The 23299-nt window shown below is 36.7% G+C and overlaps 1 protein-coding gene across 1 annotated transcript in view; it reads right to left on the bottom strand.

The window, feature by feature from the left end:
* LOC103136602 (CUB and sushi domain-containing protein 1) overlaps positions 1-23299 on the bottom strand; it is a 444439-nt gene that overhangs the window by 193255 nt on the left and 227885 nt on the right. The window contains exons 6-8 of the mRNA XM_007549920.2: positions 9566-9678; positions 7891-7968; positions 1990-2071 (exon numbers count right to left, since the gene is read on the bottom strand). Coding sequence (XP_007549982.2) covers positions 1990-2071; positions 7891-7968; positions 9566-9678 — 273 coding nt within the window. The remainder of the gene's footprint in view (positions 1-1989; positions 2072-7890; positions 7969-9565; positions 9679-23299) is intronic.

The raw sequence follows: 23299 nt of genomic DNA, 5'->3' as shown, positions 1-23299 counted from the left end.
ATTCAATGGTTAACCACAATATTGAATATTTTTTCTTTACTGTTTCCTGTGAAACTGGCAGGCTAGATGAGGACAGCGTTAATCAGCAAAGATCAAGTAAACAAATCTTCCAACCGGATTACCAAAAGGTGTGTAATCCAACACAGGATGGAAATTGTCAAAACAAAGCCACAAGAAGTCCTGTTAAGTTTAACTCAAACCACGTAAGGGGAGAAGCAGGTATGTGCTCTGATTGGGTGAGATCAGAATTTTATTTTAATGCAAACAAGAATAGAGAAAAACTAACAATGCATATTGTCTTAATCACACCATCCCCTTGTTAGAAGAGGTCAGGGCAAGCATCATGCAGCATGTGGTGAGAAGCTGGTCAGAGCTGACAGGGGAATAATGAAAGGAAACCTGACACAGGCTGCAAATGACTTAGCAGTGGGCTGAAGTTTACAATCCAGCAGGACAACGACTCCAAAAATAGAGCCAGAGCTGCAATGGAATGGTTCTGATCAAAGGATATTCCTATAATAGTCAAGGTTCAGACTTAAATCTATTTGAGAGTCTGTGGCAAGACTTGAAAATTGATGTTCACAGATGCTCTCCATCCAGTCTGATTGAATTAAATTTCAGCCTTATGATGTGCAAGGCTTGTCGGAACATACTCTAAAAGACTTGCAAGCTCTAACTGTGAATACAAATAGACACACTCCTCGCAACACACTTTATCTATTTGTAAAAAAAAAAAAAATACTTGGAAATCATGAATCCCGTTTTTTCACCTTAATATTACAGTGCTCCGTGTGGGGTTCATCACAGAAAAGTTCACTAAAGTCTTAAACCTAAATTGTTACAAAATGTGAACAATTTTAAGGTATATTAAACATTTGGGAAATGTATATTTCCATGTACGGCAATGTCATAATTTATTTACTCATTCTAACTTGTGAGCACTCATATTTGAAAATGCTGAAATGTCATGGCTACGTGAAATAAAAGATCATCTCTGCTCGAGGATCTAGTTTGCTCCCTGCTCCTCTGAAAGAAGGAGGCGCCATTTAAAAGCATCAAATAGTTGCTGTCATTAATGTTAATAAACTTTTCAGCTTTCACCGACGTGAAATTGTTATTCTTTCTCAGCTCAGTGCCAGCAGGCTTCTCTGATCTTCGGTCTTCAGACCACAGCCCCGGTTCACTGGCACGCTCAGTGGTGTGGTCTGTTTTTATTAGCTCCTAGCACCGCTTGAAACCAAAACTCTGACAGTGTAAAAAGAAAACAGTGAATCTTTCTCGGAACCTCCTGCTGTAGTTTAGGCTTTATGTTGTTTTGAACAAAATCAGATGTGATGAGATAAGAGGCCAGACAGACTTTGGATCAGCATGCGACCCTGACAACATAAGAATGCTAATTGGGTTCATGTAACAGAGTAAAGTGAGCTCCACCTTCGACCCGGCAAGCCTACCTTACCACTTTGTTTACATCTGTTTGTTAATTGCAGACAATTATTTGCTGTTCTTTAGGTGACACAAATCAACCATCAAAAGACTTGTCTGACTAACAGGCAACAGATCTTTTTTTTTTTTTTAGAGGATTTAAAAGGCTAAAAATATAAATTAAATCAAAGGTTCTTTAAGCCTCGGTGGTTATATCACATATCCCACATCTAAAAGCTAGTGCTTTAACAACAACACGTCCCCGGCAAACCTTGATTATTTTTATAACACTTCAGTCTCCGTTGGTTTGTTTGTGTGGGTGGTAACAATTTGACGTGGGTGGCAAGTGGCACAGGACGTAGATTTTGCCTGCAGAACATTGCAGAGTGAACAGTAATTAATTTTACCTGCCAGTGGTCAAAGCACCTGTTTTCTTACATTTTAATGATTTCATTACCAACTTCAGGTTAATACACGGAGTCTACTCCAGTGTAATGTTGGAGACTGGAATGATCTTCCAGCCGTGCCACTCTGAAAGTTCAGTTTGCAAAGAGAAAATGAACTTACTGGAAGACTGAACCCATCCTTTTGCCATTTTCAGGAACTCCGGGATCTGGACAAACGTCACCAGCAAGGCCACTCTGGCTCACTGAAAGAAAGAGAATGTTGCCAGGAAATACAACAGGGCTGTACAGTATTTACAGAACAATTGATTTCAAATATTTAATCAATATGAATACAGGCAACTGTAAGCAATACGTCGGTTTGTGAAGAAGATCAAGACATAATACAATTCTCAGTCTCAGGAAGGAAGAGAGGGAAGTTGAGAAAGTGGTAGCAGGAGAAGTAAGAGGAAAAGAAAGAGATAAATAGATTTGATTTGACAATAAGGATCCACAATACTATACATATTGAATTTGCAGACTATTTTAAATGTTATAGCCAAAGGAAATGATACAGAAATATTAGTGACTTACTTTTTGTTTTTTCAAATAGATTGTCTCAATCAATGCAATTGTTTTGTCCACTCATATTTATGATCCATTTTCATTCTTAGACATACACATAATGGGAAAATATTATTTTACAGGTTGCAGAAAATAAAAAAATTCAAAGCTAAATGTCCTTGTGTAAAAAAGCGATAGCCCCTGGTTGTGCCTCCCTTAGCAACAAAAAACGCAGTCAAGCGTTTGCAATAACTCGCACTGAGTCTTTTACAGTAATCCTGGCCCACTGCCCACTCATCTCTGCAGAATTGTTTGAATTCTGCCACGTGGTCACGCCCCAGCATCTCAATGCAGGTCAAGACTTTGACTAGGTCACTGCAAAGCATTCATTCTGTTTTTCTCCAGCCATTCAGAGATGGGTTAGAGACCAAGTTTGTTTCAGCTTGAGGTCACAAACAGATGGCCGGACATTCCCTTTCATTCCAGGTCCTGAAGCGTGCGCAGGGGCAGTCAATCACTTTTTCACACAGAGCCATGAAGGTTTGCATTGTTTTCCTCCTTAATATTAAGCTCCAGCATTTAAAAACAGCATTTTATGTTAATTTGTGTTGCCTTTGACAGATGTGATTTGGTGTAGTGCGAACCTTTCTAAAACACTGAACATTCATTTCGATAAATTAAACGTCAGAGAGGGGAAACATCTAGTTTCAGTTGCATATAGTTTTAAGTGTAGTGTTAAACGTCACATCAATGTCTAATGATATTTTGATGCCATTATGCATTATTGGTAAATGTCAAGTTATCAGCACTTTTCCTCTACAATTTTCCTTTGTTCTTGCTTTGTATAGTAACAAACGACGTCAAGCTGATTCTGGTGAATAGTTTTACTTTACAAAGAAATCCATAAGCATTACAACTACAGTCTGATTTGAAAATGTTTTCTAAGAGCATTCACAAAATAAAAGAAGATCTCTACATAGCATGCTCTTACTCCATCCATTCATCCATTTTCTGTACACCCCTTTCCTCAGTGGGGTCGGAAGGGTTGCATGCTCTTACTTTCACAAGTTATTAAGTTATTTAGTGCTTTCAAACTTAAGCTTTCGAAATGTTAATATCGTGCCTTCAGGATCTTGCTTCAAAGTTTTATTAAGCAACAGACCGTTAGCATTTTTTTTTTTTTTTAATGGGAAGTAACTCTTGTGCAGCTTAAATAATCTAGGGTGACGATGACACAAAGGCTTAATAGAAGCAATGCAAAATTAATTGCATAAGGGCTTTGCATAAAATCAAAATGACAGACTAAACTTTTAAGTTATCTGCAGAGATTTGAGCGTGAGAATGCTTCTCACTTCTTGGTGCAGTGTATCATTTTCGCTTTGAATCATCAATCTGCTTAGAGGAAGTTTTAAAACGGCACAAATGCAAAACACATGATAAATTGTATCTATCTTATATTCAGAATATTGCATTGGTTCTCGAGCAGCTGGAAGCACCTGCGGCATGCCGAACATGGAATGTGAATGTAAATTAGACCAGACAACTTGACAGAAACCAGTTTAGACCAGTTCTGTCGTAATGGAACTCTCTGGATGAATAATATTGGTTAGAAAGTCACAAAAATTTGAAGGGAAAAGCTTGCTCAAAAGACAGCACATAAGTACAAAGGAGGGGGGAAAAAACATATCCTGCAGGGCTTTAAATATAACCCGAGGAAAAAGAAACATCTAGCCTTTTTGGGCTTCCCTTTTTCTTTCTACCTGTCCTTTCCTATATCATTTCTCTCATTTTTTTTCCTCTTTCTACTTCTGCGTTCTCAGTAAGCTCGGCCTGCTTCTTCGTCTCACACACATTAGCTGTAATTTACAAAGGGAAGCCGAAGTTTTGTGCATCCCAGCATAAAAGATGGATGAATGATTTGCCGTGTTTGTGTGACTGCATTTCGTGTGTGTGCTCTGGGCTTTGTGCGTGTATAGACATTGTGTGTGCATGTTTGTGTGAGATATGATGCAAACAGAACAAGCTGTCTTTTTTGCTCGACTGTGTTTTTGATGTTCTGTCCAAAAATCATCACACAAACATTCAAATGCACACTTTCTCTTTCAGTATCTCTCAGTGCGCTCGTTCCATCTCCCGCCCATGTTCAAATGGCATTCATTGGCATCAAACACAAGGTTTATATTGCAGAAACAAATCCAGCTCATGAAAACAACATGAGATTGTTACAGGAAAAAAGATGACAAATATGACTTTTGGGTTGATGTCAAAACTGCTCACGCTGACTTAATCCCATATTTGCACTTAAAAGACTATTCATCATTTAAACACAAGCTTATGATGCACGGCGTCATTTCAATATCATCAAAGTGTCTTCAGCAAACGTTTCATCTCTGAAAGTCAACTTTTTAGGAATTTGCGGAATATTTTTTTTCTCTGTGGTGACTGTCTGTGCTGACCCTGCTTTTTAGAGATTTGCCTCATTAAATCACTGACCTGCAGCATGTGCAAATTATTCAGAATGCAGCTTGGGTATAATATACTGAGGTAAACCTTTGCAGCAGTGGTGCGCCGTGCAAGCTCCTCCTTCTTGCTAGTAACTTGACTCCTCCCAAGCAGTTGGGGGGGAACAAATTGAGGCATAGTTATGCTTAAAGCTACAGTATGTAACTATTTTTTTAGACTATATTGTGACTGTATGGTATGATTTATGAAAAAAGAAAAAAATGGTCATCTGCCTTCTCCCAGTGCTAACTAGAAACAACCAATCAGAGCCAGGAGGAGAGTGGTCAATCAAAATCTTCTGATTTTGATTGACCACTCATCAATCGCTCATCCTCCCCCTTGATGTGTGCTACGCTGCAGCTAGCATAGCCTATTATGAATCCTCAGTCTAGTTAGCATGGCCACCAATGATGGCAGTTAAACGGTTTTCCTGTAACAGTAAGTTGATTCTCCGCCATTAGCGCATGAGTTTGATCGATGGTGCCAAGCCCCGTCTCAAGGCTCTGATTGGTTGTGTTTGGTCTGGAGCTGTGAATTTCTTCAGATGATAGTAGCAGCACTGGGAGGCAGTGGAGGAGATCGATCTTTTCACAGATTATCTGTCTCATACCGCCATGACATGATGACAGTTTTAACAAATTCAAACATTCTCTCTACAGAAGCGACGGACTGCAGCTTTAACCCTCATAAAATAAGCTGAATTTGAAACTGTGAGTAATGGAAGAAGTAAAGAAAAGAGTGTTTTTGCGTGTATGTGTGTGTGTGTGTGTGTGTGTGTGTGTGTTTGTGATCAAATAAGGTTTTCAAGGTAAGAGCTTTCAAGGTACTCTTAAGGTGCCCGTTGGATGAAGAGAGCAATGTGTGAAGTGCGGTAAGATCACATGCTTTCCTCTGCTGACTTTGTCTTGCTGCCTCTTCTTCACCTTCTCGTTGCTCAAAAGGTCAATCTACCTTAGACATGAAGTACGCAGCCATGTATTTACCACATGTGTCGTGTGTATTTAACACACAGGATCACTATAATATTCTAATGCCAAAGAGAACTTACCTCGCAAGGCTTTTTTCTCACAAAGCTCTACCTGGGATGTTGTTTGATCTTGTAATTTTTAATTTGAAGTGGTCATTCATTTAAGTGGACTGTAGAGCGGCACCATGTTGCCTGAGTACCCAGAAGAAGACTCTCATTATAAATCACACTCTCGCAGTGATGATTCATTATAGCTCTAGGTCATTGTCTGGAGAGTAAAAATCCTTAATCATAATCTTTCAGCCTCTCTAATTATGAAACATCCACACAATGAGATAACATTCCTGTTAAGGAAGGTACGAACAAAAGAAGTTGCTTTTACGTAAATTAAATATGTTATATTATCTTACTGTTCAGTCTTTTATTTTAATGTTGCTACATTACATTGTGTTTTAGTGCAGCTTGGGACTCCACCAATTAAGCTTTTGAAGGATTTTTTTTTCATATAAGGCCCTTTTTAAACACATAGCTCTCTTTGTGCTCATATCAAACTGTGCTTTAATATAAGTAAGAGGCTGTTGTAGACATTCTTTTAGATTATGATTTATAAGCACTCGCTTCTCTAGATAGATAAAACTCATTACCGTCATCTTGTGTTCCTTTATAATGATTATGTATTGCACAAAGACAGTAAAGTTTCCACTGTAGAGTCATTATATTGCCACTGGGAGAGACGCGCCGCACAAAAAGTGATGTTCAAAGACCAGTTCAAAATCAGAAGTTGACCTGACTGTAGGCCTTATTAACTTTGTATGGATATATGCTCTGGTAATCTCACCACACCAATATGTGAGCCTTTTTAGCTTTGGGATCCATTCTCAAAGCCACATATTTTTTTTTTTTTAATTATTATTGCACTAAGTTAAATTAAAGCTTAATGATTCCCCAGGTTGCTCAGTTAACTGACATTATCCTATTTTTTTTTTTCAGATCCACATAATGAAGAAAGTACAATCGTTATTGGACAGGTGGAGTAAGACTTAAATTGCTTTAGAGAAGACATATGCAGTAAAATCTGGACCAATGGGTGCAATACAACTCATAGATCTCATGGGTGTATTGACATTTCATGTAATATGTATATTCCCTTGTGAAACACCATGAAATCAGATAATAAAGCATATAAATAATGGCATACTGTGTTTTATGTATTGTATTTGTGTATCGTTCTTCACCCAGAAGCTTGAAAATGGCTTAAAAATTTTAAGTTATAGACATGAAAACAAACAATAAGCAGGTGAAAATGAATAGCAATAAAATTAATTTATTCAGGTTTCTAAAAAATGTGTCTAAGGCAAGCAAGTAGAAGAGAATTTTTCAAAATATAAATGTTGTGTAAACAGCTAAAATGGGGTATTTAGTTTTTAATAAATCAGTGTGTGATTATATGTTTGTTTGCATCAAACTGTCTGAACTTTGAGGCGCTTACCTAGACATTTGAAGCATTAACGCAAATAATATTAAGCTGTGACTTTTGTTATGCATGCCTCTCAGTTTATCCACTGAATCAATTTTATGTAAAATATGAGTGAACAAAACAGACATTTTGGTTTTGCACTAAGTGAATACTTTTATCAGTATTTGTCTACTTAAAGCGAAACTCTAGCATTACTGTCTTATCGTTTTTTTGTGCAAAGGCTACATGAAAACTTCTCTGTCTGGTTTTTGGTAGCTGGCATGGAGCGACTGAAAAGCAGGAATTTTAACGGCTCGGTTTCTTTTCTGATTGAGAAAAACGTAATACTTCTTGCTCTAGCACAAATAATAAAAAATATAAAATGGCTCCTAATTCTTATCTCAAAGAAGGTCAACTTCTCTGAAAAATAGATGAAATCTCAGGCTCTGCCACATGAAAGATAAATGCACCTTGTGTTCTTTTCTGCACAGTGTGTGCGTGTGTGTGTGCATGTTGCCAGGTCTGTTTCAAATTGAGTAATTTATAAGATTATCTAATACCACACATAATAATATTGGCGGTAATAGAGTACTTACAGACAGCATTTTTGTGACTGGAGTCTTTGCTGGGCATCATCTTTACCCCTCTGGACTTCAACTCTATGGCTTTCTTCACTGCAGAGACAAGAAGAAAAGGGGGTTATACGGTTAATTATAAATCATACTCCATTAAACTTTCATTGCTGTACGTCTTTTTCCTACACCACTTTTCTTTACCCCCAGGGTGCCATTTGCTGCATTTCACCAATGTGTAATAATCCCGTCTTATGATCAATGTCATTTCTAGCATACAGTTTATACTGTGGTGGTAAAATGTGAAAAGCATAAAAGGAAAATATGAAAATCAATTAAAAAAACCAGGAAAAGTCAGGAGAAAAAGTGGGAAAGGAGCGTCATTAAAATTTATTCCATCTATTTTATCTTAAGTGGCACCACTGCAGAGGATAACGGAAAAAATCTGTGTTACAACCAAACTAAACTCCACTGAGAGACAGGCTTGGCATGAAAACACGTCTCACTCTCTCTTCCTCTCTCTCTCCCTCTCTCTCTCTCTCTCTCACTCTCTGTTTTCTACACGCACACACACACGCACACACACACACACACACACACACACACACACACACACACACACACACATAAAGAAAAGCACCGATGGCAAGAGCAACAGACCGATAGCTAAGAAAAAGAGAGAAAGAGTAAAGGAAACAAGCCTAGAAAGGACATCAGTTAGCCTGAAAGACAGACAGCATTTGGTTCATCTGGTTGCATGTGATAGGTGAAACCAATTAAACCTGACCAGGAACATGAACTTTCGAATGCTAATGCTAGTGCTAATGCCAAACTATAACATTATTATATAACAATAAAAAGTTTAGCAAGTCCTGTGATTTAGGACATCCAGCCTTCATCTAATGCTTTCAACACAGAGTAATTAATTTAACTGTAATATGCCACGATTTATCATCATTTTAACATGTTGAAGTTAGCATGCAATAACGTCAAAAGCACAACGGATAGCCCCATTCTGTATTGTTTTGTTCTCTTTTTTTTTTTTTGTCACACTTCAGTGTTTCAGAACATCAAACAAATTTAAATATTAGTAAAAACAAAATACAGTTTTTAATTAAGGTGTTTATTCTTAAGGGGAGAAAAAACCAAGCCTATTATTTAAACCAAGGAGCTGTCTGTTTTAACAAATATGTTAAAAAAAAACTTCTTTTTTTTTTAAAATAAAATTACATTCTGCAGCTGTAAAAGATATTCCTTTATATATACTTCGAATATGCTATAGTCAAATAATGTTGGAAGAGAAGTTTTTAACAGTGTGGAATTAAAAATATATTCATGTTTATTTAAACTAACCTTAAAAATAGACACTTGCATTTTTAAGTTAACAAAAAGGTTACTGCAGCGTATCTGAAAGAAAACCAGCCACATGTGTGAAGGATGTGATGCAACAAGTTGGGAAATCTTCTGCTGCTGAAGTTTAAGACTTGCTAATGGCACTTGGATTAAGCACATAGTAGAATTACTTTAAAATCATATACTGCACATTTTCTAAGTAATTATTTGTAGTTCTTAATACTTAACTAAATCTAACTGCTTAAAATGTTTTGTTTTTTTTAAAGATTACATTTTTGTACCCCTCTCCTTGCACACCAAGAAGTTCGAAAACCGACATCATAAAAATGGAAAAAATGTAACATACCTTGATACTGAGCACTAAATCCTTTTCTTCTGTGATTGCTGTCTGAGGTGAAATGTATCCGAAGCCAGTTTTTATTCGATATCACTGGTGAGGGAAGAGTTGTACCTGTCAGCCTGGAAGAATACAAATATAATAATTTGGAATTAAAAACAAAGCAAAATCCCTTGTGGTCAACAGACGCAAAGTTAAAATTCATTTAATTAATATCTGGAATTAAACTGAATTTTGTGAAAGACTGTAATTTTTCAGAATACAGAACAAGATGAGAAAAAGGAAAACTAAACCCTTAAAAGCAAGACTTAAGCTTTTCCACAGAATCCACCTCTTGGACACAAAAGCACAGCCCTTATATTCTCCAATGTATAGAAAATATGTCATTGTTGTGGTTCGACCGTTTTCTATAATGGTGAATATGATGCAAAAGCTTAGACAGAAGAATAAACCCTCCTTGAAGGTAGGGGTGGAAGCTAAGAGGTCTTAGTTTCGAATGAAAGACCATCTTCAAATATTTCAACTCTTGGTACAAAGGAAAGCACACAGAGTGCCAGAAAATGGTTGGAGGAAAAAACTGCCATGTAATTACAGATTGCACCATTATAGATCTAAGAAGTATCGACTACTGCTGTGAAAAATGTTCTCAATTTATATGCTTCACAAACAGCAGGAGACACAGTAATCAGGATGCAGAGCAGAAAAGGGGAATTCTGTCACATGATAGTCCTTTGCTGTCAGCACATCCATCAGTGTATCAAAGGAGAGCACACCCCTGTTAGGTATTTCAAGTTTATGGGATGTGGAAAAACTGAAACCTGATAAATCAATGTTAATCATTTTCTTCTTTCATTTAGAAATATTTTGTCCACATTCAAACTTCAAAACTAAAGAAAAAAAATAAATAAAAAGAAAAATACCAAGCAGCAACAGCCTGGTAGCACAGTTATTCACATCTTTACTTTGTTTTATTCACATTTTAATTTAGTTTAATCTTCCCGGGTACATCATCCAGAGTGATTCTGAATAACCTGAAAAACGTCTAATTGGCTTTCCTCCAGGCTTATACTGACATTTGCTCCTTTACATTATTTATGTGCTCAGGGAGGCTGCCAAGAAGCCAAAGAACAAAGCAATGGTTGTACTCCATATGTGTTGACAATCTCTTGATTTCTTTGGACGTTTTGACTTAAATGCAATCATGAACAGCTCGAAATACCAATCAGTTTTTACCCAACACTTGTGGTTATCTGACAGAAAGCTGAAGATGAGGAAGGATTTCATTTTTCAGCACCACAGTGATTTCAAGCATGCATCCAGTTCAACAAAAAAAGGGCTTTATCAAAAGAAGATCAACGTTTTGTAACGACTGAGCCTGGCTCTGGAAAAAATCTGATGGGAAACTGTGGGGTCGGCTATTTACAAGAGCTTCAACGATATTTGGAAAGGCGAATGGGTAAATACGGCCAAGTCAAGATGTGGTATGGACATAGAATCCTGCCAAAAAAGAACCGAATGAAAAGTGCTTGAGCAAAAGGTGTGAAAAATTCAGCAACCAGGTTAATCCAGCATTTGAAATATTTGTTCAAAGAAGTTACAATTATTTGTTGAAGTGTGCTTTCATGTCATTGCAATATCCAGTTGTTTCCTTTGGAGAATATGAAATTCAAAACAAAAAAAATTAAAGACAACAAGAAAGGAGAAAAATGAAGAATGTGTTTTTTTGTGTGTAGTCACACTTTTCAGTGGCTCTCTGTATTATTTATGAAATATTTTTGAGAGAAAACACAAAATCTGGAACAGTTTATTTTTAGAGTTTCTGGTCAATTTATGTATGGAAACCACAAAGTGTTTTATGGCTGCAATGCTATAAAAAATTAACCTATAACAACGGGAACCACTGACCAAAAAAAAGTGTTTTCCTTAGTTTCAGATTCTGGCAAATGTGACACTCTTCTTTTCATGAGAGTAAACTCTATTTCACATGTCACATTTGTCTGTGATTCCATTAATAAACATCCACTGAAAGATCGAGCAACTTTGACAAAAGTGTATACATTTTCATCAAGTAGTAACACGTGTATTTCCCTTTTCTGTTCCACAGCAATGTCACGGCTATATCAGGAGAGGGAGTTGAGTTGGATTCTAATAAAATGTCTGCCTACACTTTATTTCATAAGTATTGAAATATTTACTTATTTAACTTTGGAAGAAGACCTAAATAACCAGCAGCTATTTTTCTTCGTAGCAGAGCAGCTCAAACTGTTCCACATGAAGCATATCTACAGGAAGTTGGAGCAGATGGAAGACAGAAGACGCCGGCATCAACACAATCAATAGGAGAGGTTGCAGAGGACATATAATTAGATTTGCTATGGTCTACTTAATGGTCTTTTTGACATGCTCCTGCCAATCACTGTGAGAAAGAGAACAATAACAAGCAGCCTGAAAGGAAGTGAATCATGGCCACAATTTGTAAAAGACGACACTGAGAAGTCAAGAAATAAACAATAAGGAATTTAATAAAAACTAACATCTTAAATTACCAATCATACTAGAAGCTTGCACTGACGCTTCTTTAAGAGATTAATGTGATATAATTGATGTGCTTGATCTAAATTTCAAAACAATATTGAATTTAATTCACTAAAAGTCTAAATACACAGATTGGTAATTAAAATTGCTTCCACATTATCATTATTGGGTTAAAACCTGGCATATCCATGTTTTTGTTTGTATTTTTTTGTGAGAATCAAAACTGATAATCTGCTTACATGACTTTTTAGTTTGCCTGATAGTTTTTAAAAACAGAATGCAACTTTGACCAGACTTTATAACTTTACACTCAATCTTATATGTTCAAAGGGCCATCTATGATCCTTTCAAAGATTTTTGACACAATATCAAAATGTGTGTTTTTAATAGTCTCTAATGTTGCTAAACTGGTTCATTGAGTTACAAAGAGACGTTTTTCCAAATTCGTCCAAAGTCTTAAACCTCACTCCAGGAAGAAAATGTATTCTCATGCACATGATATTTATCAGATAAATCATAGAATTTTACAGTTATCCCCTTTACAATTTTGTTATTATTCTTATGTATTACCAAGGGAAAAGAGCTAATTCAAAAGTTCTGTAAATGAGATAAAAGGAGGGAAATAAGTAGATCAATGGTCCCTTTCAACAAAATCAGTTTTATAGCAACATAAAACAAAAAAAAAATGATAAGCGTGTAGCCTTCAGTATGCGCATGTATTACATCAGCTTTAGCCCTCTGCACATTTTGTTACTAAAGGCAACCTTAGCAATAGTAACAAAAATAAAAGAAGAGGGGAAAATGGTGCACTAAGGGAAGAGGAGACATGATGTAAGAGGGGAAAAAAAGAAAAAGTTCTACCGACCGCCCTAAAGTAACAAAAGCAACTACAGTTACGCTTTAATGTGCTGCAAGTATAACGAGTGGACGGGAAAAAAGAGTAAGGAGGGAAAGCCACAAATGAGGAAAACTTCAGGAGCAAAATAGGAGAGGCGGTAAAAGGGAGAAAAGATGAACCAAGAGCATATATCCAAAACACAGTTAGCAGGTTGCCACTGTGAAAACACTTAGGCACACATTTGAAATAAACAACAAATTGATCCACCAGCAGTCTTTACAACCATGTGTGTTGAAATACATCAGTTTTGAGAAGATAAAGAAAAACAAAGAGACCTGATAGGGCCGAATATCTCATTCAAAGTCCAATCCAAACATCATAATCTGGAAAGTCTTGAAGAGCACATCTGCTCTCCATATAATCTGAATGAGTTATTTTGTAACAGAGTATATTTTTTATGGTCTCTAAATGTAAAAAAAATATGTTTAGAGACATATTTTTTCATGGGTATGTCTTTTCCAGCAAAGCTGTAGCAAATGTCAGTTGAATGAAGCGATAGCTACGGCCACAAATCCTATTTGTGAAAAATGTTTAATGTCTATACTTTTTTACTTTATTTGTATTTTAAGCACCTCATGTTGAAAAATCACTTTAAATCACACATTGAAAACTGGTTGTTTTAAAGTCATAAAATGGAAAATAATTCAAGTACAACCCTTTTTGCAAGGTACTGCATATCCTTGTTCTTTGCTAAACTGCATAAACAAAATCCTTGCACATTTAAGAAGTGACACTTTTATGTGTCACAAGAAGCCCATAGATTTCTTTCATAGGCTAGTTTACCCGTAAGTGCACTTATTTAGTTCAAAAAAGACCTTGAAAATGGCCTTTGTTTTTCCTTCTGACACGTTTATTTCCCAGACATGGTCCAATCCGTTTGTCATAAAGAAACAAGGAGGCTTCCATGTCCTTTCTTTGTTGTGAGTAAGACAGCTTTGCACTCCTCACTGTTCAGACACATCATAAAATAATTTAACATGTGCAATCTATATGTTGTCACTATGTGTGTCTACATTTTCTTCATATACAACTTAATGTGCTGTTCTCTTTACAAATCGACTGTATAAAACAGTAGAGGAAAAAATACTCTCAAAAATGTTTTCCTCAAACTGTTTCAACATGCACATTAAATTTAATATTATTTTTGCCTTCATGATTTTAGGAAAACTGATACTGATATATGTACAGCATATTTATTGCTCAAGCCAGTTATGTCCTGCTGCACTTGTTACTTTTTGATCCTGATTGTGTGATATCTTTCTCATAATTACTACGTTGGGCATCCAAACTAATGAGGGAGTAATTTAAATTCTACTGTAGAGAAAAATGGAGTTGTGGAAAGGGCAAGGAGAAAATGACGAGAATTGATTATGACATGTTGATGGATGATGTAGCTTTGCTAAATGAAATAGATAAAGTCATTATGTGAAAAGATCAGCAAGATGGGGAAGCGACTTATAGGGAAAAACAAAAACTCCTGCATTTGGTCCTTGATTTCCATTATCTAGGCAAGCTCCCAAACATTTGACAGTGGAGGTAGAAAAAGACAAGAAGTTAGACAGGAAAAGGAAAAAGGAATGACACTGACAGAGAAAAAAAAGAGCAGATGAGGGATGAAGAGAGAAAAAGACTGATTAAGGAAAGAAAGACGAGAGACACATTGAATGGAAATGAAACACACTACTGAGCAGGATTTGGGTGGCAGCAAAGATGGACAGGAGAGCAAAGACATGAAGGACAAGATTGAAAAAAAATCTACAGCCATTTCTATCTGTCAAGAGAAGGAGAGCTTGTCAAAATCAGAGACAAGGCCTGAAAAATACAGACAGAGAAAAACAGACTGACGGATGAAACACACGTGAGAGGAGGTGATGGGGGAAGGGAGTAACTTACATGATGGAGAGTAGAGATGTTACTTAGTAGCTGTGAGCAGAGGTCAAAAGTGATAAAAGGGGAGACGAAAAGGCAAGCCTAAATGAGGAACAGCACTGCTAATGCCGACTGCCCCGAACAGAGATAAATGAGAAGGAAAGTGAAGTTGGAAGGAGACAAGTGATGGTAAACAGGTAAGGAATGGATGAGGGAAAACAAACAAAAACAAAAAACAGCAAGAACTTGAACTGTTAGGTGACAAAAAAATAGAACTGAAAAGTATTTCATGGTTTGGCATTGCATTCATATTAATATTAATGTTAAATGTCAAACTGAATACAGACAATTATGTGAATGAATTAGGATCGCTTTCACCTTGTGTGCTCTCCTAACATATTTTAAATGTTATATCAAATGTAGCAATAGAAAATCCAAAGAAACATCCTTTTTTTAAAATGATGTGGAAAATGTAATAAAAAAGGAAATCCAGTTGGACAGCCACATTTCTTATCTTTAAATGGCTTTAAAAAAAAAAAGGCTCAACACATCAGCTGCACACATAATTACTCAGCATTTAGAAAGTTGTCTGTCCTGTTTACACCTTTGACCTTCAGTGTGGCGTGCTCCTGACTGTGAAGTGAGAATAAACATCATGGTGAGGTCAAAAGAGCTGTGTGAGGCCTTCAAAAAGAAGCCTGATTATGAGTGTGATACGGGATCTAATGAGGTCTCAAAGAAATTTTAAACCAACTATTGCAATGTAAAAAAAAAAAAAAAAAAAAAAAAGGAAGGTTGTTCAAAACAAATGCTGACATGCCGGGGTTTGGCTGTCAAAGTAAGTTCATAAAGAAAGATGCAAAAAGAAGTTTGTGGTTGTTGCCAGTGTTGATATGAAGGTACCTGCCTCTGCAATGATAAAGAGACTGAGCAAGTTAAAGTCCACAGGAGGAACGCAAGGAGGAAATCTCTTTGCTCTCCATGAAAAACATGAAGGCCAGACTACAGATTTAATGTGAAGACAACATGTGAGACACTCGGTAAGAAAAAAATAATAATAATCAAAACTGAACCTTGCAACATGACAATGATTCAAAACCAACCAGCAAATCTACCTGGGACTGGCTGAGAAAAAAGTAATTGAAAGTTCTGGGCGGAGTCAAAGCCCAGATCCTGATTCCTTTGAGATGCTGTAGAGTAACTTGGAATAGGCTGCACATGCAAGAGCCATCAAATACCATCAAATACCTCATAGCTATAAGTGAGAATTGAGGAAACTGTGTTTAGATCCATGTCAGAGGGTGGCAGATGACTGACAGACGTGTTTCACTGAAGTTACTGAAAGCAAAAGCTGTGATACTAGCTGTTAGATGGTGATTCAGCTAGTAGACAGATATATTTGTTAGTGTTAATTACTAAAACCATGTTAATTTTTGGTGTTAACATGTACAATAAAATTGCTTCCTTTATACAAAAAAATATTTATTTTTTTTAAATTCACACATCAATTTCTTATTGTTTCTTTTTTTAGATGCATATTTAATGGAGTTTCCTAAGTTTGTGGCATGACTCTGCATGATCTGAACCTTCATAACTATCCATTAAGTGATCATAAAGGCCAAGGTTTCAACATTGCTCTAATCTACTCCAAGTACATTATCTAAAAAAGAATGGACCAGAATTATCACTCAAACAATTATAAGCTTATGTAGTTCAAAGTAATTAATTTTAATTTGAAATATAAAGCAAGCCCAGTCCAAATCCACTGACACTCATTTTAGTCTATCTCAAGCTTATCTTCTGTTTAAAGAATCATTCAAGATAAAATGGAAATCATATTCCACCACACATTTCAGCAGATAAAAAAGTGTAAGGAAAAACTATGAAACTCTATAAAATGTTGAGTTTGTTGCTATTCTCAATCTTAAGAAAGTAAGAGGCAACAGCGGAGAATGAAAACTCCACTTTCAGTGGGACGAACTCTCCAGAAGAACCAGGATCAGGATGGGCAGGGAGAGAGAGACGCAGAGAGAGCAGGTCATGGACCGCGGGAAGCAAACGGAAAACTCTAAAATAAAATGAAAAAAATGGGTTTAGACACCAAGGCAAGGAGGGACAATGAGAAAGAAACTAAATGATCTTGAGGCGAAGAGGAACAGCTATAGCAGAATGCAAGAAGAAAAACCGAGGGAGAGAGTAATTAACACAAGGGACAATTAAGAGTCAAAGAAACTACAAATTAAAGGGAAAAACAAATAACACTGATGTAAGACAACTAAATACAATAGCACAAAGAACACAACAGAAGAAAAATAAAAAAAACACAAATCAATTAACTCCTCTGGCAACACCTTTCTATTTAATAACAGTGACAACATGAACTGAATATGGCAAGATCTATAAACCAGAAACGGCCTAAAACACCAACACAAATGAAAACCATAACACAAATTCATGAGGGAAGTCATTGTTAGACTAAAGCCAGAGAAAATGCAAGACCACAAGCGAGGAGTAGAAGCGGAGAAACAAACAGTCAAGAAACAAACAGAACAAAGGTTATAAAATGCACATTTCTGTACAAACACAAAAGCTCTCCATTGCAAGGCTGTCAGCTGTCTGTTGAAACACGAGCACAAAGAGAAAGACATACATTTCTACCATCGGGGTACAGTTTCTGTGCCCATAACCTCCCAACTGGCTTCAGCTCCTGGCTGTACGTTTCGCAGTCTTGTTTCATTGTTACACTTATTGCTAGTCCCTGTGGATATTCACAGCTATAAGATGACAAAACATAGCTCTATAAAAATAAATGACTGGATGCAAGTCAGAAAAGTTAAAAGACATTATCCACAACAGATAGCTGTTTGTTTCAAGTGTTCAAAGCAAAACTGGGCTACAAAGCTACTTTTAATCTCGTAATATGCCCACGCATTTACAAAGAAACACACACACACACACACACACACACACACACACATACACGCATCCACGCACACGCACACACACACAGGCAGTAAACATGATTTAAAATGTAAATGTAATAACAGGACAAGTGTTGCAAGAAGAAGAAAAGAGTAAAAGAGGACTGGTGGTAGCACAAAGGAGGAGGGAAGATAAAAAGAGGAGAACTAAAAAAGGAAACAGCAGGAGAGGATGAGAAAGCTAAGGATCTAAAGGGAGCAGTGAAATGAGATGTAACAGAAGAACAAGAGGGGAGAGCAAATGGGAAAACAGACAAGATGCATGACACAGAGTGAAAATGTCTAAGCCCATCTCTTTGGCAAAGCTTGGCTGGAACTGGCATGGAAGTCCCAGCAGATGGACAAGGTTACTCTAAATGTGCTGTCGGACCGTCTCTGAGCTCTTTAAATTCAATGTAAATATGAGCTCTGTTCACACGGTTAGCATTCTTACAATCGCACACGTCCTCCGAGGGTCAGTATTTACTGAGCGTGATCGCATTGCTCAGTTTAGTTTCTTTATTCTTCTAGCTTTCCCTTAAGCTTCTCTTGGACCAGGAACAGACATTGACCAGAAATGTTCTGGTGATCTTTGAATTGGCGGTCTACTTCAGGGTAGCTAGACCCAGATCTCTGAGTCTTCTGGAATATATCTGAGGTATATGTTAAATCTACGCATCAGGAAAAATATGATGGTTGTAGATAAATAATGATAGTGCCAACATTCCAACATTTTTCATTGTAAGCTCATTTGAAGAGTTATTTACAATATTTCTAGAATCACTGATGAACACAAAGAAAGACGGAAATTTGTTTTTACTATGATCACAAACATTATTTCACAATAACAGGTTACAGAACCACAGTTATAGTTTAAAACTATAACTGTTTGATGGAAATGGCTCTCTAGTTTTATAAAGTGTAAATAAGTCGGCCTCTTTTATATGTATATAATTTTTAGCCATGGTTAAGTGTGGAAAGCCTCCCGTTACATTTTTTGCATAAATATATACAGTGTGAACTTTGAGAAAATAGGGATGAAAAACAAATATAAAACTTGACAAGCAAAGATGCAGTTTGTTTTTTCTATTAATATAAAACTCAACAATTACTGAAGTAAAGCAACTACTGTTTCACCAGCTGAATTAGTCAGAGTCAAAACCAGAACAAACCACTTACCAAAGTGAAGAGAAGAGATCTTCCTCACTGGCAAAGAATGATGTTAAGGTAAATAAAGAAAAGGTTGGACTGTAATTAAGACAAAACAACCTGCATGAGCAGATTTAAAAAAAGAAGAAGAAACATCAGGGCTTCGAGGAGAAACTCCTGCTTCTTCTACTGTGGATAAAATAAAAAGCATGTTCAGTTTGCAGCTTTGCTTCAAGATGGTCAAAAGAGAGAAACTGAAGTGCAGGTGGTTCATGGCGTGTTTTCAAAAACCGCATTCAGAATTCAAAGGCAAATGATGAGGGAATATTAAAAACCCATGTGCTTGAAAATCTTTCAACACCCTGACATTGTGAAGTAGCAAGGTCCTCTAAAGCAATTCATTAATGGAATTTACAACTAGATAAGATTATATTACAACAAAACTTATGAGAAACAAAACGAGGGGGGGAAAAAATCCCATTAACTCTGGGTATGCTCTGTGAAACCTATCTATATTTGATCAGATTTAACAAAAATCTGAATAAGTTAGTGAACAGAAAGGGGGAACTCTATGATTCTTCCTGTCTGTTTTTAATTCATGTAAAGCACTTTGAATTGCCTTGTTCCTGAAAATGTGCTATATAAATAAAATTACCTTATCTTATCTTACCTTTCCTTAAATCAAAGACAATATATGTCTCTATGAAAGTCTGGCCTATATAAATCATAATCCCTTGCAGCAATTTAACGAAATGTCAGAACTAAGAAACATGTTTTAAAAAAAAAATCCAATTAATGCAGGTATCATTATGGAACAGAAACGAGGGATAAAATACAGAACGAAGCCAGTCATTCAAGTGAGTATTTGAGCAAACAAAGGATTCTTTCAGTACAAGAAATTGACAGTAACAGTAATACTCTGCCTTGAAATCATGAAAGGGAAGAGCACAAGGAGACAAGAAAGAGAAGAGCAAAGACGAGGTATAGCCAGGGGGAGTGCTGCAGGAGCTTAGGGTATGGCAAAATATTGGAAAGGTTAACAAAAAAGAATGGAAACTAAGGTGATAGGTAGAAGTTGTTGTACAGAGACAAAGGATCTGGGTTCCTGAGGCTCAAAACATCAGACATAGTTTAATTTTTATTGAAACTTATATCAGCTTGCATGATTACTGTCCAGTGCTTCTAATGATACAATTTGGATAAGTTGACAAGGAAGCAACCAGAAAACAGCTTACACTATGCAATTAAACATTCCATGCAATAATGAAAATATAACCGTGCTATTTTAAAAGTAAAAAAAAAAAAAAAAAAAAAAAAAAAAGCATTATTATGTAACTACTGGCATGCTGTATGCTACAGTCTTTTTTGTTTTTGTATTTCAGTTTTTGCTTTTTGGAAAAACAAATTGTACTTTAAATTTGGCTTTGTTTTTGCCACTTCATGTTTAATTCAAGAGCCAATTTGTGACGGGTAGGCAGTTGAATTTTAGCATCTCAACAAATGGCACTCTTGAGGAATGTTGTTTGTATGCAGTAGTTATGACCAACAAAGAGCGGTTGAATGAAAGAAAACAAGCGATGACAGATTCACTTGTCACTGGCCGTCCATGACAAGGTCAGGATCGCTGGATCTTGACCTTGTCATGGAAAAGCACATTGATGTACGTGGGAAGCGAAAGCTGGCCTCTGTTGTCTTATCCTATAAGAGGTACTGCTGCCCAAATTGGCAAAGTATGACTGCCGGACCCGATCAAAAGTGTCAGAAGAGACGGACAAGAAAAAGCCAGATTTGGTGAGCCAGGGTCAGCTTTCCATCATGTGGATGACTTGGTCATTGACCTCGTGAAACACATGCTGGTGAAGCATGACCATGCTTAAGGTAATGATCTATTGGGAAATCCTAGGTCCTGTCAGGCCTCTGTATTTTATTATGTTTCTAACAAACATTTTAAGTATATCTGCTCATTGCATATGGCCCTTTTAGTGAAACAATGTTGACTGCCAGGTACTGGAACCATCGTCCAAGGATGCCCTCAAGAAACCTTGGATGATGGTTTCAAAAATGAGTTGAGTCCTTTAGAACATTTGTTAAAAATCTGTGAAGTCCCAACTCCAAACTCTAAATGAATTAAAGTATTCGAATTGCAGTAAATCCTGAGGCATTTTAGGTCAGAAAGAAAATGTCAAGAGACATCAGGGCCAAGCTTGAGCTAAATTTGTGCTAAACATGGAAGTCAAGGCAGAAGAACTCTAAAACAGATTTTGACACAAATATATCTATGTTTAGCTGAATGGGAATAAACATGAACTGCGATGAAGAAATGAGCCACATAACTAGACACATAATTAGAATAGGACAGAAGTTATTGAACTCATTAAAATCTCTTGTTTACCCGTTTGTGTCTAACAAATATCAGAATACAAGGACAAAACTTCAAGAGCTAAATGTGGGCTTTAAGGCACAACATAAAGCCTTGAGCCTGGAGCGATATAACGTAAGAGCCCCAACCCAGTCTGCCAGGTCATCTTTGGTTTTATGTTATGCATGAGTGTTTGTCCGTTCACATATTTGTGGGTATGTGTATGTGACAGCTACGGCATCACGCCAACCCTGCCAGATTCCAGACAGGAACATGAAACAGGAAATTGCTTTTGGGACAACCAATCAGAAGAAGCCCCAAATAAACAGGAAAGTCCTGTCAGAGTGGTCATGTCAGGTGTCAGTCATTTTTAAAATGGCCTGACCAGATCTCTCAGTGAAATGTCTATCAACTTCTAATTCCTCCTGTGTAGAAAAGTGAACCACACATTGTATCAATACGTGCCAACAGGCTCTGGAAGACATCACTAATAGTTTGAGTTTTATATTTCATCTGCTTATAATTCAAATAATTCTGTTTTTGATACAAAACTTTACACACCATTGTGCTGCATTGCCACTTAGGAGCAACAGATTGATATTATGTTGGTTTTTTTTTATTTAAAATGACCACAGAGGTAGCTCTACGTTGAGAGTAATCTCACTACCAAAGGTTGAATCTTCTCCCTGCGTTGCAGTGTGTGGCTGACAGGGGTTCTTTAATATTACACTGTCAGGACCAGGCTTTGTGTTTGAGTAGTTGAGTGTGTGTAATCTGTCAAAGTCTGGTGGAACGATCAACAGCTCACCCTGTCAGAGGGCCACTTAAGGCGTGACACACATCAAACATGCACACACATAAACACTATAGTATCGAGAGAATACGGTGGGTGATGTGCGCTGCTCTGTTAGTGACAGCGCTTAATGCACAATTATTCTCTTTTCCCTTTGTTTCCATTTACTACTATTCTTTTCGACCAAGAGACCAATTTGTCTCTTGACAAATTCGTTTCTTTAAGAAGGCACAATCACAGACTATTTTTATATATGGAAGGCACTGGTCAAAGTCACAGGAGTAGAAAATTGTAATCTTTAAAATCCATTTTAGAGTTGCATTCATAAGGAGCTTTTAGACAGAAAATGTAGAAAATTTGTTGCTGCAGATGTGTTGCATTGACTTGAAATAATAAGCTCTGAAAAAAAACAACATACAGGGCAGCATTTGATCTGAATTACTGGATTGAAAACAATTTACACTTTCTGTTGCTTTGCAGTATTTTATTGATATTTTAGATAACTAAAGCTTTATTATTATATAACTTCAACTGAACACAATGCATGATGGATGAATTATCTTTAAAGTAAGATAATTATGTCTTCTAGTCTAATGTTATCCAACAGAATGTGGATTTTTTTCTTTTGGTATTAGATAATTAACCAAAAGACATTTTATCACTTTAAAAATTGAGCAAAAGCTAACCCCAAAACTGCATGGAAAATCTTTTATCTACTGTCAGTCTTAAAGCAGATTTGGTCCAGGGGATCTGTTATTATCGAGGCCAAACATCCTTTTCTGCTCTTCGTTCACAGGATTTTCTCAGTGAGTTGAAATAGTGAAAACCCCTCCATGCTTAAACATGAGCATGTCTCCTCGCTTCCACGGCCTGTTCTGAGCCTTCGATGCATATGTGTGATATTCTGAGCAAACCGATGTGGATTCCAGCAGTGCTCTAAATTCAAAAAGCAGAATGTGCTCTGAAGTGCCAATTTTCCAACTCAGTCACAGAAAATGGCGGACGAAAAACATGACAATTCATCACCTGCTCTATAGAACTAGAATAAATTAGGAAAATCAACACAACTCCTGTGTAGCTAATCAATGAGCAGTTACAGCCGTCTAACCCAACAACACTATTACTTGTATTTTAATAACAAACGCTCTTCGGAGTGTATGCGATTAAGAAAATTGAACCG

Source organism: Poecilia formosa, unplaced genomic scaffold (genome assembly GCF_000485575.1).
Source record: "Poecilia formosa unplaced genomic scaffold, Poecilia_formosa-5.1.2 Scaffold33, whole genome shotgun sequence".
Taxonomy (NCBI): Eukaryota; Metazoa; Chordata; class Actinopteri; order Cyprinodontiformes; family Poeciliidae; genus Poecilia; species Poecilia formosa.
This window is presented reverse-complemented; position numbering and strand designations above follow the sequence as displayed.